Here is a 19,351-nt window from a genome sequence, read left to right as displayed (position 1 = left end):
CTCTATTCAATAAAGCTAATTTGTGATTCAAGCAATGAATAGCCACAAGGCCCATTTGGTACTCAGAGAATTTTTGAAGCAGTATGTACGATGCACTTCTCTCCTTCCTAAAACTACCACCCCAAAGTAGATTGCCTTGATGATAGGATACTATGTTTGCTATAAATAATAAATGAGTAAATATTAAATGATACATAAAATATTTATTTAATGTTTATTGTGTGCCAGATATGTTCAAGTTTAAATGTATTAATTCATTAATTATCACAACAAATCTTGTGAGATAGGAACTATTATAGTGTCCATTTTACAGATAAGAACAGTAAGACACAGAGAAGTTAACCAAGACACTGAAAGTTAGGCAGCTGGTAGCAAACAGAACCCAATTTTCATTCTGTACAGTCTGGCTTTAGAGCACTGACTACTTTATCTGATCTTTATTCAGCATTCTGAACCAATTAGTTCTTGGTACAAAACATTTCAAGACATTTCAAAACCCTGCTGCAACACATCCCCCGGCCACTGGTATTGTCCTGTTATGGTCACTTGCCCGTGGCCTCAGAGAAGTCCTAGGCAGTCAGCAGACCTGGTCTTTAGCTCCAGCTGTATTAGTAGCTACAAGCTAGTTGTTCAACCCTGGAAAATGAGTCGATTTTTTTTTTTGTCTTAATGTCTTTAATATCCATGTTGAGGCACTGGGTACCCTTGGGTCACAATGTCCTTGCATATTGGATTAATATTAACCAGGTGCTGTTGGGAAGAGTTGTGAAAGACATTTGTTTTAAAGAACAAAATCATTCCACAGTTTGAGAAATGAGCTAAAATAATTAGATATCTTCATGGAATCTTGAATAGGCTAACACACATATACATATATTAAATCTATGAGACAGAGATATTATATACAGCATTTCATGCAACTATATGACCACAGTCCTTAGCCCCCCCACCATGGAGCGTATCACAGGACTAATATTCCATTCCATAGACTACACTTCAGGAAACACCAGACCAGATTTCTAACGTATCATCCTATTCTAAAAGCCTTGTAATATTTTCAATATATTACCTTAATCACTACATTTTAGAGTGCTATGTATTCGAATTTTTATTGATCTACTTAAAATGTATTTAATCTTTTATTCCTTAAATGTTAGTTTCCTTCACTTAAGTAGTTCTGACTTGTTTATAGGTTTCATAAAATAGTAAATATTATTCTTTCATGGATATTTAATGAAAGGTGAAGAAGAAATGGTATGAATTGTATTGTTGAAATCTTTAAGAAAATTCTAGGCAAAATATACTTCATACAAAGCATGAAACAAATTGCTATCACCATTAACTTACCAACCATTTTGAAAATAATTTCTAGATAGAGCTTTAGCAAACATTCACATATGGTATGCTCATAGGCCACCTTCATTAAGAAGTACAAAGTCATCTATAAAAAACTGATTTTGACAAACAAATTTTGTTTACAAAGATCATTACTCTTTACTTCTTTGGAAAGATCTTTTCATTTTTAAATTGAAAATGATGAAATTCTACATACATACAAAGCGAATATGTGCAAATAATTAAGAATATGCAGAGCACTAAATTGAAGCGAAAAGTAATATAAATGGTTATACCTGAAGTATGAAAGCATATCATTAGTTTTTATTTTAATATAGTTAAAAATCTTCCCCATCCTAATAACGTCAGTAAAAGCAACTAACAAGATTAAAAGTAATGGTATAAAATCAATGTAATGCAAACGAGGGTTTTTAGTTGATATATGCCTCTAATAATAGTAACCATATTTTAACGAAAGGGTTAATTCTTGAGGATTACATGATGCTCCTTAAATTTACATTATTAAATCTGCAACAGGATGAATATTATAGAGTCAAAGCCTTACAAACACAATGAAGTGTGGAAGTCTTTAATACTTAGTAAATATTTAAGGTCTATTAAATAACAAATTGAGTATCAAAATAAATATACTGAAGAAAAAACTGCTCTAGTTTACATACATTTTAGTAGCTTAATAATGCATATATATATGCCATTTTAACCTGGTGTTGTCACCCAAATTCCCTATGAATAAAGGTTTTAGAATAACAGCTGAGTATCTCTGCTCATTTAACACAAACACTATTTCACTAGATATATTATACATCACAAGTGTGTTCTTCCCCACTAATTTTAATGTTAATTCCAGAAACCTTTAAGTAAGAAGGGTCTCTAGGCTATTCTAACAACATTAAGTGCAACTAAAAAGTGAATTAAGTCACATTCTTTATTTCAATATCACTGCACTCAGGTATTTCGTTAAATTGTTGAAAGCAAAGAAAAAGTTTAAGAAGACAGCACAATTGTTTACTCTGTGCAGGATGAGTAAGGATAGATAATCCAAGTTGTGTATATAATCCATTTGCTCAATCCTGAAAGCATTCCCCTATTTCCCCCTTTATATCTGGAGCTCAGCAGACAAAAATTATTTTTTCATCACTTTGAACTTGTCTTTATCATATACCAAGCCTATGTCACATTGTCTTGACCTTTTCCTAAATTACCATGACAGAATATCACCAATAATCCATGTGTATGTTTGAATAAATGCAGTTAGTGCCTTCTAAAAACTGGAAAAAGTATGCAAAACCTGAACAGCTCCTTCCTAAACTGGAAATATCTGTGGACACTTATGTGCAAATAGCATTTCTCTTACCTCTTTAAAGCGGTTTTTGAAATGGCCTTAACAAGTAGCAATAAAACAAGTTGGACTGGATTTGATCGCTACATAGTGTGATCAACAGTCCCAGTTTGCTCAGGACTGAAGGGTTTCCAAGGACATGAGACTCAAGACCAAAACTGATCAAGTTCCAGGTAAAACAGGGAGAGTTTGTCACCCTTTCTCTTAAGTTCCCTTTCACCTTTAATATTTTTGCAACCATAAATATAGTTGTGATCACTGTTTTTTAACCAATAAAACAACAATTTATGTACAGAACCATAGGGTCTACTAATTTTCCTATGTCCTCATTTGAACATTCTTTCAGTGAGAGAGAAGAAAAGCACTAAACCCAGGTAGCTTAGAAGTCATCTGAAATTGGGCTTCTTAGGAAGAAAGAAAGCATATACAAAAACTCAAAGTATCTCAAAAGAGAGACTTACCCTCCTTAATTTTTCCTCCTACCCCACTTATATTTGGAATGCACACCTTTTCCTCAACTCTGCTGCATCTGTCTCCCTAAGAACAAAAGCTTAACACAAACCAGATGACTGTGTCTATAAAAATTCTGTCTTCAACAGAAACCTGCCCTCTTTCTACTAGGCCTAAAAATCCAGAAAATGATAAGTACATGCATTGGTCTGTTGTTTCAAGCAATCTCAGATGCAGATTTGCTTTCCATGAAGTCAAAAGGTCTGTCTCCATTCCCTTCAATTAACTCTGGCTTTAAACCTTCCATGGAGAACTTTAGTTATCTCAAAGTATGTCACAATATCTTCTAACAGTGATGATACTGATTTTTTTTTTTTTTTTTTACATGGAGTCTTGCTCTGTCACCAGGCTGCAGTGCAGTGGCACGATCTCGGCTGGGAACCGAGATTCCCAGTGGCAACCTCTGATTCCCAGGTTCAAGCAATTCTCCTGCCTCAGCCTCCGGAGTAGCTGGGATTATAGGCACATGCCACCACGCCCAGCTAATTTTTGTGTTTTCAGTAGAGACAGGGTTTCACCATGTTGGCCAGGATGGTCTCTATCTCTTGACCTCATGATCCACCCACCTTGGCCTCCCAAAGTGCTGGGATTACAGGCGTGAGCCATGGCGCCTGGCCAATACTGATTTTTATGTAAAATATAGATAACAAAACCTTTCTGAGGGTGGTGATGTCACCAAGAATGCATGAAACTATTCCAAAATTAGTCCTGTGTTTATTCCTTTATTCCTTCTAGTCAGTATGCCCAAAGCACTGACAATAGTTATCTGTCATTTACTATGTTTTAAAATCTATCAAATCTAGTATTTTCCTTCAGTATCTCTCCCACCCAACTTTCTTTCCTTATTGCTTTTTTTTTTTTTTTTTTGAGAGAGAGAGTCTCAGTCTGTCGGCCAGACTGGAGTGCAGTGGCATGATCTCGGCTCACTGGCAACCTCCATCTCCTGGGCTCAAGCGATTCTCCAGCCTCAGCCTCCCAAGTAGCTGGGATTACAGGCATGTGCCACCACGCCTGGCTAATTTTTGTATTTTTAGTAGAGACATGGTTTCACTATGTTGGCCAGACTGGTCTCGAACTCCTGACCTCAGGTAATCTGCATGCCTCAGCCTCTCAAAGTGGTGCGATTACAGGCGTGAGCCACTACGCCGAGCCCCAACTTTCTTAATGAATGTCATCTCCTTTAACCATTTTCTATTGCAAAGTATATCCCATTGTTCCATATAATTGATACAATCTTGTACATATCAATTGACATCCTCCACACCATAGTTTTCATTAGAATCCCTTCATAATTTAGAGTTTGCCATACCAACATTTAGATAATTATACATCTAGGTAATATATGTAGGTAATTTTACTTCAAATTCAGAATTTAAAAAAAGTAATTAGGATAAATTTCTATCTATACTTCTGTTGTCATTTAAAAAATTCAATTGAAGTAAACAAAATAAGGGTAAATTTTACACAATTTCAAAAAATCATTTTATATATTTGTTTTTATTTATCACAATGCACTGGAATTCTGAAAAAAATATTACTTTTATTAATACTTTAACCATGTCTCCATTCATTCTTTCAGTAACTATTTATTGAGTACCCACGCTGTATCATATACTGTGTTTAGGCAACATAGACTATGGTATAACAATAAGAATTTAAGGTAAAATGTCATATTTTAGAAAAATGATTGTCTCTTATGATCTTCATGTCACAATGAACTGGGATCTAGCTAAGGGAAATTTACAATATCCTATAGATATGCCCTTGCTAAGTCTTTTCAACCAAGTGGGCCTGAATTCCCTATATGTGAATAGAAGTACTTCCAGCAATGAGATATGTTCCAAATACCCTGAATCTATAAATAGGTGGCTATGTAATTCTTTTTTTTTTTTTTTTTTTTGAGTCATAGTTTCACTCTTGTTGCACAGGCTGGAGTGCAATGGCACGATCTCGGCTCACTGCAACCTCTGCCTCCCGGGTTCAAGCGATTCTCCTGCCACAGCCTCCCGAGTAGCTGGGATTATAGGCACTCACCACCACGCCTGGCTAATTTTTTGTATTTTTAGTAGAGATGACGTTTCACTATGTTGGCTAGGCTGGTCTTGAACTTCTGACCTCAGGTGATCCTCCCGCCTCAGCCTCCCAAAGTGCTGGGATTACAAATGTGAGCTACCACACCTGGCCAGTAATTCATCAACTAAACTAGCATGAAAAGGGCTACCCTTAGTGATTACTCTAAAATAACAGGCCTAATTCAGGAATGTCCCAGGGTGGTGGAGGGGGATACGCGCGCGCGCGCACACACACACACACACACACACACACACGTAAGGATGAAGGGTGATGCCACTTACACAGGATTGACACACCCTTCACTAGCTCTAGAATTCAGTTCTGTGGGTACTAGCACTACCACTGCTTGACAAAGATAGTAACATCAGATCAAGGACCCTTAGAGTTATCGTGACCTTATATTCCAAATTTGTTAGGACTGTTGCATTAGTAATAACCTATCCCTTTATCGCCATAAATACATGTATAACTTAAAATATTAAGCATCCAAATTTCTGATTTGGAGAATATAGCCATAATAAAAATAGTATCTTCTCCCCTCTGTGCAGAAATAGGGTAAGGTTTTAAAATTCAGTTTCAAAGAGCAAAAAGATCAATGCAACTAGGATAGTCCTGTCACTAGAGGGCAGAAGCCATTCATGTGAGAAAGTAAAGAATAATTCAAGCATTTTCTATAAGCGGTTTTGGGGATTTTTAAATGTTTTAGAAAGGTGTCCAAGTAACAGAATAGGATACTTGCTATAACTCTATCTAAACTAAACTTCAATGAAATCTTATTTTTGGCTTAAACCTAGATACAAAATTACATCTAAAGAGTTTGGAAAAAAATTTAATTCGACATGAAAAAATTTCATTAAGCTAAACATTTTAGGAAATATAAAAGTCATATTAAATTTACTTACAATTGACATTAGAGTCAGTATATAGTTTTGCAAATTCGATCCATGAGCAGAAACCACTTTAGCATCAGCTGTAACCATAATTTCAATGTATCTTGGATATGATATAAGACGTTTTTTCCTGGAATGTAATTGACTTCTTTCATCTTTCAATGGTACATTTTTTGATGTGTGTCCTAAAACTCTTTCTTTCATTACATTAAGATCTTCACTCATGTTGCTGTAGGTATGAAAGGGTAAACTGGTTTCCTTTATTTGACTTTCTAGGGAAAAAAAAAAGAATATAATGCAGAGCCATTAAATTGGATGTGACGAAAAATATCGCAAAAAATAGAACACCCAAAAATATTTAATACTTACATATCTGTTCCCAACGTGAAAATAAAAGAACAAAGAGAAATTATTATTTAAAATAGTATTGTACAGCATTATCATGAAGATTGCTTTTTATAGTAATAAAAAGTTTGCAAAAGTTCACATTTTCTTAGATTTTACCAACAAGAAATTTTATCTAAGTCATATTTGAAAAGGAAGGTATGACGATTCAAAAGCATTTATTAACTACCAAGTAGAAAATAAAAATATCCAGGACTTCTTATGTTTTTCTCAGCATGTAAATGTCAAGTCAACAATGACATTTAATCTCATTACAGAGTAGTACCATTTTGCAGGGTGAAACTTCATAAAATATAGAACAAAACAAACTTTATTTATACTACATGCGAAAAGCACCAAGAACAACAGAAAATTAAGCAAAATAACAATATGTGGGTGAATCTATTGAATCCAGAAAGTCAAATGTTCCTATAAATCTTTTAATACTTGATTATATAAAATATCTGATTTATTATGTTTGCTTATATATAAATACTGCATGAAAAATAACTGAACATTAAAGATTATTACAGTGAAGTAATATGCATTTAAGTCCTACACACTTACAGAAACTTACACATTTATGCCTGTGCATTTAAATCTTAATTAATTGCCCTAATGGAAAAAAAATTCATAGGCTGCACAGGTGCTTGTCCTATTTCTCTCCCCTTCATTTTGTTCCTCTCCTTTCCTCTTTACTTCTTCCTTTTTTCTTGGCTAATTTTTCTGCCAATTGTTTGGTGGTGGTATTTTCAATAGAAAAGCGGACCAAAGGAGTCAAGTGAGAAGAAATAAAGGTCCTGGATAGTTTACAAACCAAATAATCAATACCAAAATAATCAACAACCAAGACATGGCTGTATTATAAGAATTAGATATAAATATAAAAACATATTTCATTATTATTAAAATAATTCATTTTAAGTACGAATGTAATCCTATGGCTGTGAGAAAGAAAGAACACTTTAGACATTAAGTTTCCACAGATGAATTTTTTTTAATTAATATAAAAAATTTTATTCATCTTATTCTTTTTTTTCTATTTAATTTTTATTTTAGGTTCAGGTGTACATGTGCAGGTTTGTTCTGCAGGTAAACTCGTGTCATGGGAGTTTGGTGCACAGATTATTTCGTTACCCAGGTACTAAACATGTTACCCCATATTTGTTTTTTTCTGATCCTCTCCCTCCTCCCACCATCCACCCTCAAGTAGGCCCAGGTGTCTTTTACTTGGTGTGTCTATGTATTCTTGTTATCTAGCTCCCACATACAAGTGAGAACATGCGGTATTTGGTTTTCTGTTCCTGCGTTAGTTTGCTAAGGATAATGGTCTCTAGCTCCATTCATGTTGTTGAAAACAACATGATCTTATTCTTTTTATGACTACATAATATTCCATAGTATATATGTACCACCATTTTCTTTATCTAGTCTATCACTGATGGGCATTTAGGTTGGTTCCATGTCTTTGTTACTTTAAATAGTGCTGCAGTGAACATACGCATGCATGTGTCTTTATAGAACAATTTATATTCCTTTGGGTATATGCCCAATAATGGGGTTGCTGGGATGAATGGCAATTCTGTTTTTAGTTCTTTGAGGAATTGCCACACTGCTTTCCACAATGGCTGAGCTAATTTACACTCCCACCAGCAGTGTGTAAACATTCCCCTTTCTCCACAACCTCATCAGCATCTATTTTTTTTTATTTTTTAGTAATAGCCATTCTGACTGATGTGAGATGGTATCTCATCATGGTTCTGATGTGCATTTCTCTAATGATTAGTGATGTTGGGCATTTCTTCATATGTTTGTTGGCTACCTGTATGTCTTCTTTTGAAAAGTGTCTATGAACTTCTTTTTCTAATTCCTAAAAACATCTAGCTTTTAATATTGTTATGTTCCTAGGTTTTAAAATTTATATCAGTGGGAAATTCTGGAAATTTGACAAATTGTGCAGTCCTAAAACCTTTTCTTGCCATTTTCTCCTGAAGTGACTTGGCCACTAAAATATCCATGACCAATTACTGGACCCTAGAGGAGATCCCAGATATACCTGATATATAGAAATCTCAATCAAGGAAAAGATAAATATTTATGCTTTGATTTATTTGTTAATTTAAAGGAAATATTGCATGTCTAATCCATATCAGGAAACATTTAGGTATTGAGGAGCAAATAGCACCTCATAAAGCTTACACTCTAGTTGAAAGAGGCAAAAAATAAATTAACAACATAGTAAAGATAAAATTTCAGGTATCTTTAGGTGCTTCAATACCAATTCAACCAAGAGACAAAAAAAAATATGATTCTACCTACCAGAATGACTAAAATTACAAAGAGCAATAATAACTACTGGTACAATCACTTTGAAAACCAATCTGGCAAATTTTAAATTAGACATGCATCTACCCTATGACATTGCAGTTCCACCCCTAGGTATTTATCTAAGAGAAGGAAAATATACATTCACAAGAAAATTGGTATAAGTTCATAGCAAAACAAATATATAGACTGATGAACTGCAATGGAGACCCCGGATATAAACCCTTGTGTATATGATCAAATGATTTTTGACAAAAGTGCCAAGACCACTCAATATAGAAAGACTAACTCAAAATGAGTTACAAATCTAAAAGACCCAAAATATTAAAACTCCTGGAAGAAAACATAGAGAAAGTGTTTCATAACATTGGATTTGGCAGTGATTTATTGGATATGGCATCAAAAGCACAGGCAACAAAAGCAAAAATAGACAAATGGGACCACATCAAACTTAAAAAATTATTGTTCAAAGGACACAATCGACAAAGCAAAAAAGCAGCCTATGGATTAGGAGAAAATATTTACAAACTATATATCTGATAAGGAATTAATATCTAGAATATAAAAAAATTCCTACAACTCAACAACAGGAAAACAAACAACCTGATTAAAAATGAGTAAAGACTTGCATAAACACTTTCCCAAATATATTATACAAATTATCAACACACATATGAAAAGATGCTCAGTACAATTAATCATTAAAGAAATGCAAATCAAAACCACAATATCACTTCACACTCATAAGAATGGCTACTATTAAACACACACACACAAACAGAGAGAAAGAGAGAATAACAAATGTTGACAAGTATGTGGAGAAATTGGAAACCTTATGCACTGTCGGTAGTGTTGTAAAATGGTATAACCACTACGGAAAACAATATGGATGTTCCTTAAGAAATAAAAATAGAACTACCATATGATCCAGCAATCCTACTGGGGTAAATATCCAAAAACAATGAAAGCAGGGTCTTGAAGAGCTATTTGTACACCCAGGTTCATTGCAGTATTATTTACAATAGCTAAGAAGTAGAAGCAACCCAAATGTCCATTGACAAAGGAATGAATAAACAAAATGTAGTATACACATACAATGAAATATTATTCAGTATATAAAAGGAAGGAAGGCATACGTGGTGGCATGCACCTGTAGTTCCAGCCACTCTGGAGGCTGAGGTGGGAGGATCACTTGAGCCTCCAAGTTTGAAGCTACAGTGAGCTATGATATACCACTGCACTCCAGCTTGGGTAAGAATGAGATTCCACCTCTAAAACAAACAAACAAAAACAACAACAACAACAACAAAAAGGAAGGACATGCTGTGACATATGACAACATGAATGAACCTTGAAGTTATCATGCTAAGTCAAATAAGCCAGTTTTTTTTAATCCTGTATGATATTACTTAAATAAGATACTTAAAATAGTAAAATTCACTGAAACAAAAAGTATACTGGTGGTTACCAGGGGACAGAGAAAGGGAAAATGGGGAGTTGTGAATGGATATAGTCTCAGTTTGCAAGATGAAAAAGTCCTGGAGATCTGTTGCATAACAATGTGAATATACTTAACACTACTGAAGTGCACACGTAAAAAGGGTTAAGATGGCAAATCTCATGTTACTTTTTTTTTTTTTCTTTTTGAGGTGGAGTCTCGCCTCAGGCTGGATGGAGTGCAGTGGCGCGATCTCGGCTCACTGCAACCTCTGCTTCTCGGGTTCAAGCAATTCTCCTGCCTCGGCCTCCTGAGTAGCTGGGATAACAGGCGTGCGCCACCATGCCCAGCTAATTTTTGTATTTTTAGTAGAGATAGGGTTTCACCATGTTGGTCAGGCTGGTCTCGATATCGTGACCTTGTGATCCGCCCGCCTCGGCCTCCCAAAGTGTTGGGATTACAGGCGTGAGCCACCGTGCCTGGCCATCTTTTTTTTTTTTTTTTTTTACCACAATTAAAAAATGTTTCAAAGAATGTTTATAGCACTTTTATTCATAATAGTCAAACCTAAAAATAACCCAAATGTCTGTCCACAGGAGAAAACTAGAAAGGACAAGAACTAAGTTTCACAAAGGGTAGAACAGTGGTTGTCAGGAGCTGGGGAGTGAGGGAAACGAGGAGAGGCTGGTCAGACATACAAACTTCTAGTTATAAGATGAATAATGTCTGGGAATTGAATGTACAGCATAGTGACTATAATTAATAATACTGTCTTATTTAATGGAAATTTGCTAAGAGAATAGCTTTTATGTGTTTTCACCACATACATACAAATTGGTAACTGTGAGGTGATGATGTGTTAATTAATTTGATTGCGGTAATCATTTTGCATGTATACATATATCAATCATCATGATGTATACCTTGAATATATACAGTTTTTATCAATGAATTATACATCAATAAAGCTTGGGTGGGGGAAGTTATAATGAACAAAGCTTCAGCAAGAGATGCTTTCCTTGTCCATACGCGGCATCCTATTCTGGGAAAGGCTGACTATGCTAGCTGATGTAGCAGCACTGGATATGATTTGCAATGTGGGACTACAAGCAGCCCTCATCTAAGAAGAGAAAAGCCTTCTCCACACTCCTCAAAAGAAAGCATCCCTCTTGTCAAGTAATTTACCACTTGTCTCTAGCAGAAGAACAAATCCCATCTTATCTTCTACTGCCTGTTAATATCGCACTGCCTGCAGAATCTCCCAAAGTCTGTCTGGCCTAAGTGCTAAGAAAGTATATATCTCAATGGCTAACAATAATAAGTAAAAAACAACACAATTCAATTAAGAAAGCACTATGGTTTGAAGAAATCAGGCTGACAGAGACTAAACTAGAATAGATGGTTTCTGTGCAAACTAAAATAATGAAAGACTGCCACATTATTCATAATCCTAAGCGCCCATCAATGACAGAATGGATAAAGAAAACATGGTATATATACACCATGGAATTCTATGCAGCCATAAAAAGGAACGAGGTATCTTTTGGAGGACACGGATGAAGCTGGAGGCCATTATCCTTAACAATCTAATGCAGGAATGGAAAACCAAATACTGCATGTTCTCACAAGTGGAAGCTAAATGATGAGAACTCAAGTTCACAAAGAATGGAACAGCAGACACTAGGGCCTACTTGAGAGTGGAGGGTGGGAGGAGGCAGAGGAGCAGAAAAAAAATAATTGTTGGGTACTGGGCTTAGTACCTGGGTGATGAAATAATCTGTTTGACAAACCCCTGTGACACAGGTTTACCTACATAACAAACTGGCACATGTACCCCAAACCTAAAATAAAAGCTAAAAAAAAAAAATAAAATGATGAAAGAAACAGTTTCTGTCTGGAATGAGAACACTGAAGGAGATGATAATTAGATCACAGAAAAAAAGTCTGCAATAAAAAAGCATAAATTTATAAAGAATATTATTATCATCATTGAAACATTTAATAACACCAAATAAGATAGGTGCTATTGTTAATCTCATTTTACAGATGAGGAAGCTACAACATACAGAGCTTAAGAAACTCACACAGTTGCTAAGTAATGGAGGTAGAAATAAAAACAAATAAAAGGAACAAAACTAAACAGATCATTTACCATGATAAAACTGAATGGGTTGAATTTGTCCACCAAAAAACAGAAACTTTATAGAAATGAGTTAATGAACAAAATCTAGCCATATGTTAACTAATCAGTAGCATGGCTGGGATTCAAATCCTGGGGACCTGGTTCAGAGTGTTTTCTTAATTAAAATTTTTTTATCGTTAAAAAATATTTTGTAGGTACATAGCAGGTATATATATTTATGGGGTACATGAGATATTTTGATAGAGGCATATAGTACATAATAACATCAGGGTAAATGGGATATAAATCATCTCAAGCATTTCTCCTTTCCTTGTGTTGCAAATAATCCAATTATACTCTTTTAGTTATTTTGAAATGTACAATAAATTATTGCTGACTGTAGTCACCTTGTTGTACTAGACTTTATTCATTCTGTCTAACTAGGTATTAAGCCCAGCATGCATTAGCTAGTTTTCCTGATGTTCTCCCTCCCCCAACCCTGACAGGCCCCAGTGCGTGTTTTTCCCCTCCCTGTGTCCATGTGTTCTCATTGTTCAACTCCCACTTATAAATATTGAGAACATAAGCTGTTTGGTTTTCTCTTCCTGAGTTAGTTTGCTGAGGATAATGGCTTCCAACTGTACCCATGTTCCTGCAAAGGACATGATCTCGTTCCTTTTTATGGCTGCATAGTAGTCCATGGTGTATATGTACCACATTGTCTCTTTCCAGTCTATCATTGATTGGCATTTGTTGATTCCATGTCTTTGCTATTGGAAATAGTGCTGCAATGAATATATGTGTGCGTTTATCTTTATAATAGAATGACACAAGGACTCTGCTTGACAATGACGTTTAAAGACAAAAGGAAAGAGAACCAAAATTTAACAACAAATTTTGGTTGTTGTTATTGATATTGTTATCAATATAAATATTGATAATGTTATCAATATAAATATTGATAATGTTATCAATATAAATATTGATAATGTTATCAATATAAATATTGATAATGTTATCAATACATATCTCAGGGGTTTAATTTCATCAGCAATGGAATCAACCATAAGAGAACATTCTAAACAACTCTTTGGCAAAGTAATTGAACAATTTTGAAGAAATCTATAATTTCTTATTTGAACACACAACAGTGTTAATAAATCTTGTCACTATAAGTAAGGAAAGTGAGAAAATTAAATCCAACATAGTTTTTAAAATATAGTTAAAAACTAAAATAAAAATATATGTCATATATGGGTATAATAACATCACGTAAGAAGAAGAAAGCAAGGAGATGACAAACATGGAATTAAGAATGCTGGTTGCTTCAGGTAAGGGGAGGCAAGTGAACAAAATGGGTGACGGGAGTGAAATTATGTGGTTGCATTTGGGTTGTTATCCAGGTCCTATATATTGTATTGGGTCATATATTCATCAATATGTGTTATATTATTAATAAGTTCTTAGTAAATAGTAATATACCAAACTGACTGCTATAAAAGCAATATGCTGGCTCTCATCACTATCATATAAAATTGTTTTAGTAATACTAGCTAAAGCAATAAGAAAATAAAATGAAATAAACAGTATGAATATTAGGAAGAAAATTTTTTCATTGTTCTGATTTTATTTTGTAGATGAAAGGCTTGCATAACTGAAAAACCCAGGAGACTAAATAGGAAACCAATTAAGACAATAATCCTCAATAGAGAAGTAGTTAAATAATGTAATGTTAGGCAGTTGTTAAATGAATGAATTAGGTCTATAAATTTTGATATGGAAGGATGTCCAGAATGCATTTTAAGTAAAAATATAAATGGTGTTTGTAGTTTAATCCCAGTTTTGTAAAAACAAACTCTTTTCCAAATACACAAGTACTCATAAAATTTATATAATGAGCCTAAAAGGTATACACCCCAAACATTTAACAGTAAGTGAGACAGAAGACAGAGACAGTAAAACTATTACATGCTTTCTTTAGCATCTCGGTGCCCTTTAAATTATTACGATGAGCTTATTTTATTACTGTAATTTTAAATTTAAATTATTATTTTTAAAAACAGCATATATTACTATTTTCTTGGCTAAATATCTAATCTCATTACTTTTTTTTTTGTATTTATACCTAAGTGGTGTTACAAATGTTGATACAATTCCTTACCTTTCCAAATACCCTACATAAATGGCCACTATTCAAAGCACATTGGCCAGTTTAATTACATCATTTCTATGTAATACATCCCTTTCTATTTAGGTCCCATTGTGTCAAATGTTAAAATACTGTGTTGTCTTTTATTAATAACAAGCGTATTATGACCCAAAACTAATTTAGACCAAACCAAAATACAAAATCACGCACACCATGCAACAATGATAATCTGCCCACTAGAGCATAAAACACTTGAAAATTACAAACATGGAATATCTCTTATAACAGCATGGTGTATTCTAGAATGCAAGGAGGATGTTAAAATAATAATAAGAATATAAACTACCAGAAAATTACCGTTAAATAATAATATAATTAGAATCCCATAATTCTACTTGGACGTCCTACTGGCACCTCATATTTAAACATACAGAGCTGAATTCATCATTTTCTTCTCCCATACACAGTTTCTCTTTCTATTAATGTGAGAAATAGTCTCCCGATACCTATAACTGATATTCAAAACTGAACATTACCATTGGGCTCCTCCTATCCCTCCTTCACCCTTTGTATCTAGTCACCAAGTTTGGCCATTTCTCCTTCAAAATGCTCCTTGTATTGCTTCTCCTGCAGGGTCCTTGCCTCCAAACTCATTCAGGTTCTTCTCACCTCAGAACATTATTAGAATAATGAATACAAAATTAGACACAGAGTCTCCCAAATGTTCCTGCCGTCTTCAATCTCTTGTCCCTCCCATTCATCCTTCATTTATGTCCAAAAAGATTCATTTTTAGAAACATTCCTTTTATCTCATCCCTATTTAGGATGAGATATAATGGGTCCTCACTGCCCATAAGATAAAGTATAAGCCTCTCCCTACTAGCCCACCCCTAAACACAGTCACCACCACCAAGCTATAAATTCCCTAAAGACTGAGAACACTGTTAGGCAATGTGTTCTGCCTTTTATAAGTGCTCAGTAAATGTTCGTGGAAAGAAAGAAAAAGGATTAGGTTGAAGAAAGGCAGGATAATGGAGGAGGGAGATAGAAAGAAGAAAGGTAGTGAGAGAGTGAAATGAAAGAAAAGAATATATTGAAGAGCAAGACAAAAGAGTTTATCAGGCCAGATCTTCAGGGTAGGAACAATAATTGTGATGTACAATAGGAACAATTCAAAGACAGCTATGTGCTCTTTGATTTGCCTAATATTAAGTACAATATTAATTCTGATGTCTGTACACAGGCTAGAATTGATATAATGCTCTATATTTGACCAGATAAGGAAACGCATTTTACACTTCTTCACTAACATGCAACAATCCATTTTTTAAATGAGGACATAAAAGTGAAATAATACTTGTTCTAGACTTAACATCTCAAACAACTTGCTGAATGTGCAACAGATCAAATACCGGGGTGACCCTTGAGATAAAGTGTGACCATATCAGATGTATTGTGAAATCTCACATTTTCTTACGATTTAAATTGTTTTCTGGATCTATTATATGCCCTATGTTGCCACACTATTGAGTTTTCTTATTAATACTACTATCAACAACAATAAAGATATAATACTGAGTGCTTATTACATATCAGGTACTAGTACACTTCACGTATGTTTTCTCATTTAGCATTAACAAAAACCCTATGAGGTAAGTACTATTATTATCCTCATTTTATGTATGAGGATAATTTTTATATGATGATAATAATAATCATAATTTTATATATGAAGATAATATTTTATTATATATAAGGAAAGTGAGGAACAAGAAGGTTAAACTGCCTATTTTAATATAACTAATAAAATAAAATACCCTCATTTTATATATGAGGATAATAATTTTGTATTTATATATGAGGATATTATTATTATTATATCTAAGAAAAGTGAGGAACAGGAAGGTTAAACTGCCTATTGTAATATAGCTAATAAAATATAAACCTGAAATATATTTATTTTAAAAATTAGTAGTATTTCATAACATAAAAGTGTATGAAAATGTACAGTCCTCTGTGATTTCTCAATATTATTAGAAATTTCAACCAGTACTTTAGAATTATGCCTTGCAGCTTATCAAATATTTTATAGTACTTTTTTCAAAGAGTTTCACGAGTTAATAATTGGGGCCCCAACTACTAATAATAAATTTGCAGAAGATTATGAACTTGCCAGTGGCTAGCTGAAACTTGAAACAAATCATTACACCATCAGTCTTCCTTGCATCCCCTGAATCACTCACTATTATTGTGTACATTTTAAAACATAGAGACATGTGACACAGATGAGGTGAAATTTCAACAGCCACCAACTGAATAAATGGCATAGCAAATATATGAATTCAGATTTCTCAGTATCAATTATTACAGCTGAACTCCACATCACATGACTCTTCTAAAGGTTGAATGTGGTAATATATGAAGACTGTTGAGAATGTAGTAACCAGGGTCATGTTGGTAAATGTTGATTCCTAGAAGACTAAAAGACTAGCTACTCATGTTCACAAAAATATGCATTACAGAGGTCCTCCTTGCATTGTAGAAGCATAGAACTGAGCCAAGATTTGGATATAAAGGCTTTTGGCTCTACTTAGAATAAAAACCTGAGACAGATCTGATACTGTCCTTTCATCTAGTGGCCTTGAAGGAAAAAAGAAGGCACTAGAAACCCCCAAATTACCCCCATTAATCCTACAGATATCAAAAAATTCTACCTCCTCCCACTATGTGTACTAACAAGACAATGGAGCACACTGGTCAAGCGTCACAGAGTAAATATTTTTTATTCTTCCACATTCTCAAGAAACCAACCCATAGGACTTGTTCTAAAGAAGTATAAGACACACTTCCCTTAAAAGCTGCATCGAAGATTCCTGCATACATCGGGAACTGAAAACAGGCACATGTTCATTCACAAACTCAAAGCCTTTTAAGATTTTTTTAATGGAAAGGAACATGCATACCTGCTGTCTCTTTACAGCTTTTGGCATCTTAACGTCTACACTTGAAGAGCATTAAAACAAAGGGATCTAGAACTAGAAATACCATTTTGACCCAGCCATTCTATTACTGGGTATATACCCAAAGGATTATAAAACATGCTGCTATAAAGACACATGTACAAGTATGTTTATTGCGGCACTATTCACAGTAGCAAAGACTTGGAACCAACCTAAATGTCCAACAATGATAGACTGGATTAAGAAAATATGGCACATATACACCATGGAATACTATGCAGCCATAAAAAATGATGAGTTCATGTCCTTTGTAGGAACATGAATGAAGCTGGAAACCATCATTCTCAGCAAACTATTGCAAGGACAAAAAACCAAACACCGCATGTTCTCACTCATAGGTGGGAATTGAACAATGAGAACACATGGACACAGGAAGGGGAACATCACACACCCAGGCCTGTTGCGGGTGGGGGGAGGGGGGAGGGATAGCATTAGGAGATATACCTAATGTTAAATGACGAGTTAATGGGTGCAGCACACCAACATGGCACATGTATACATATGTAACAAACCTGCACATTGTGCACATGTACCCTAAAACTTAAAGTGTAACTAAAAAAAAAAAGAGAGAATAAACTCTAAAAAAAAGTGAGGGATCATTTGTGTAGCCCTCTGCATTTTCTTTCACTATATTGACCAGGCTGGTCTTGAAATCCTGGGCTCAAGCAATCTTCCCACCTCTGCCTCCCAAAGCTCTGGGATTAAAGGCATGAGCCCCCATGCCTGGCCTCACCTTTTGCATTTTAAAAAATGCTTTTCCGGCCAGGCAGGGTGGCTCACGCCTCTAATCCCAGCACTTTGGGAGGCCGAGGCAGGCAGATCATGAGGTCAGAAGATCGAGACCATCCTGGCCAACATGGGAAACCCCATCTATACTAAAATTTCAAAAATCAGCTGGGTGTGGTGGCACGTGCCTGTAATCCCAGTTACTCGGGAGGCTGAGGCAGGAGAACAGCTTGAACCAGGGAGGCAGAGGTTGCAGTGAGCCAAGATCTCGCTACTGCACTCTAGGCCGTTGACAGAGTGAGACTCTATCTCAAAAAAAAAAAAAAAAAAAAAAAAAAAAAAAGCGTTCCACATCTTCAAATGCAATTTGCCAGAAATTCTAAGTGAAGAAGTCGGACTAAGATGAACCAATGGATCCTAATGTCAGATTTAGATGGATTATTATATGTATAGCATTGTGATATTCCAAACTCTTCCTCTATTATTTCTTGAAAAGATGTGCTTTTGAAAATCTTATATCAGTGAATTAAATATATACTCTAGCATTTGAACATGTAAATGAAATGTATCATTTTGTTCTTTAAAGAAAAACCATGTGTTCAGAATTCATGCTGAATATCGGTATCTACTGAGTGACTCTTGCAAATGTGTGAGGCTGCTGAAATTAGAATATGGCATAACGCTATTAAAATTGACAGTAATACATGATTCTACTACATTAATCTTATCTTCCTATTTTCAGATGAGCCTTCATGGCACTCCATTTCCAAGCCATGTCCACTGACTATGATTTAACAGCAGACAACAAATAACTCCCTTTTGTTTTTCAAATTTTTATACAGGTTGTTTCTGAGCTAGATCAACCACAATCTCTAACTATCTGCTCCATGTGCATAAAATCATTCTAGAAATACCATTGAGATAACTTTAAGTACTAAGAATTCTAAAATACTTTCCAAAATACAAAGGTAATTCAAAGTAACCATTTATAATTTTTAACTTCTCTATTTACTCCATCA

The 19,351-nt window shown here is 34.6% G+C and overlaps 1 protein-coding gene across 1 annotated transcript in view; it reads right to left on the bottom strand.

Moving 5' to 3' along the window:
- The window catches only part of ADAMTS20 (ADAM metallopeptidase with thrombospondin type 1 motif 20), a 197,356-nt gene that overhangs the window by 141,790 nt on the left and 36,215 nt on the right, over nucleotides 1–19,351 (bottom strand). Inside the window, exon 4 of the mRNA XM_055358826.1 lies at nucleotides 6,181–6,440. Coding sequence (XP_055214801.1) covers nucleotides 6,181–6,440 — 260 coding nt within the window. The remainder of the gene's footprint in view (nucleotides 1–6,180; nucleotides 6,441–19,351) is intronic.

The sequence above is a fragment of the Gorilla gorilla genome, chromosome 10 (assembly GCF_029281585.2).
Source record: "Gorilla gorilla gorilla isolate KB3781 chromosome 10, NHGRI_mGorGor1-v2.1_pri, whole genome shotgun sequence".
Taxonomy (NCBI): domain Eukaryota; kingdom Metazoa; phylum Chordata; class Mammalia; order Primates; family Hominidae; genus Gorilla; species Gorilla gorilla.
This window is presented reverse-complemented; position numbering and strand designations above follow the sequence as displayed.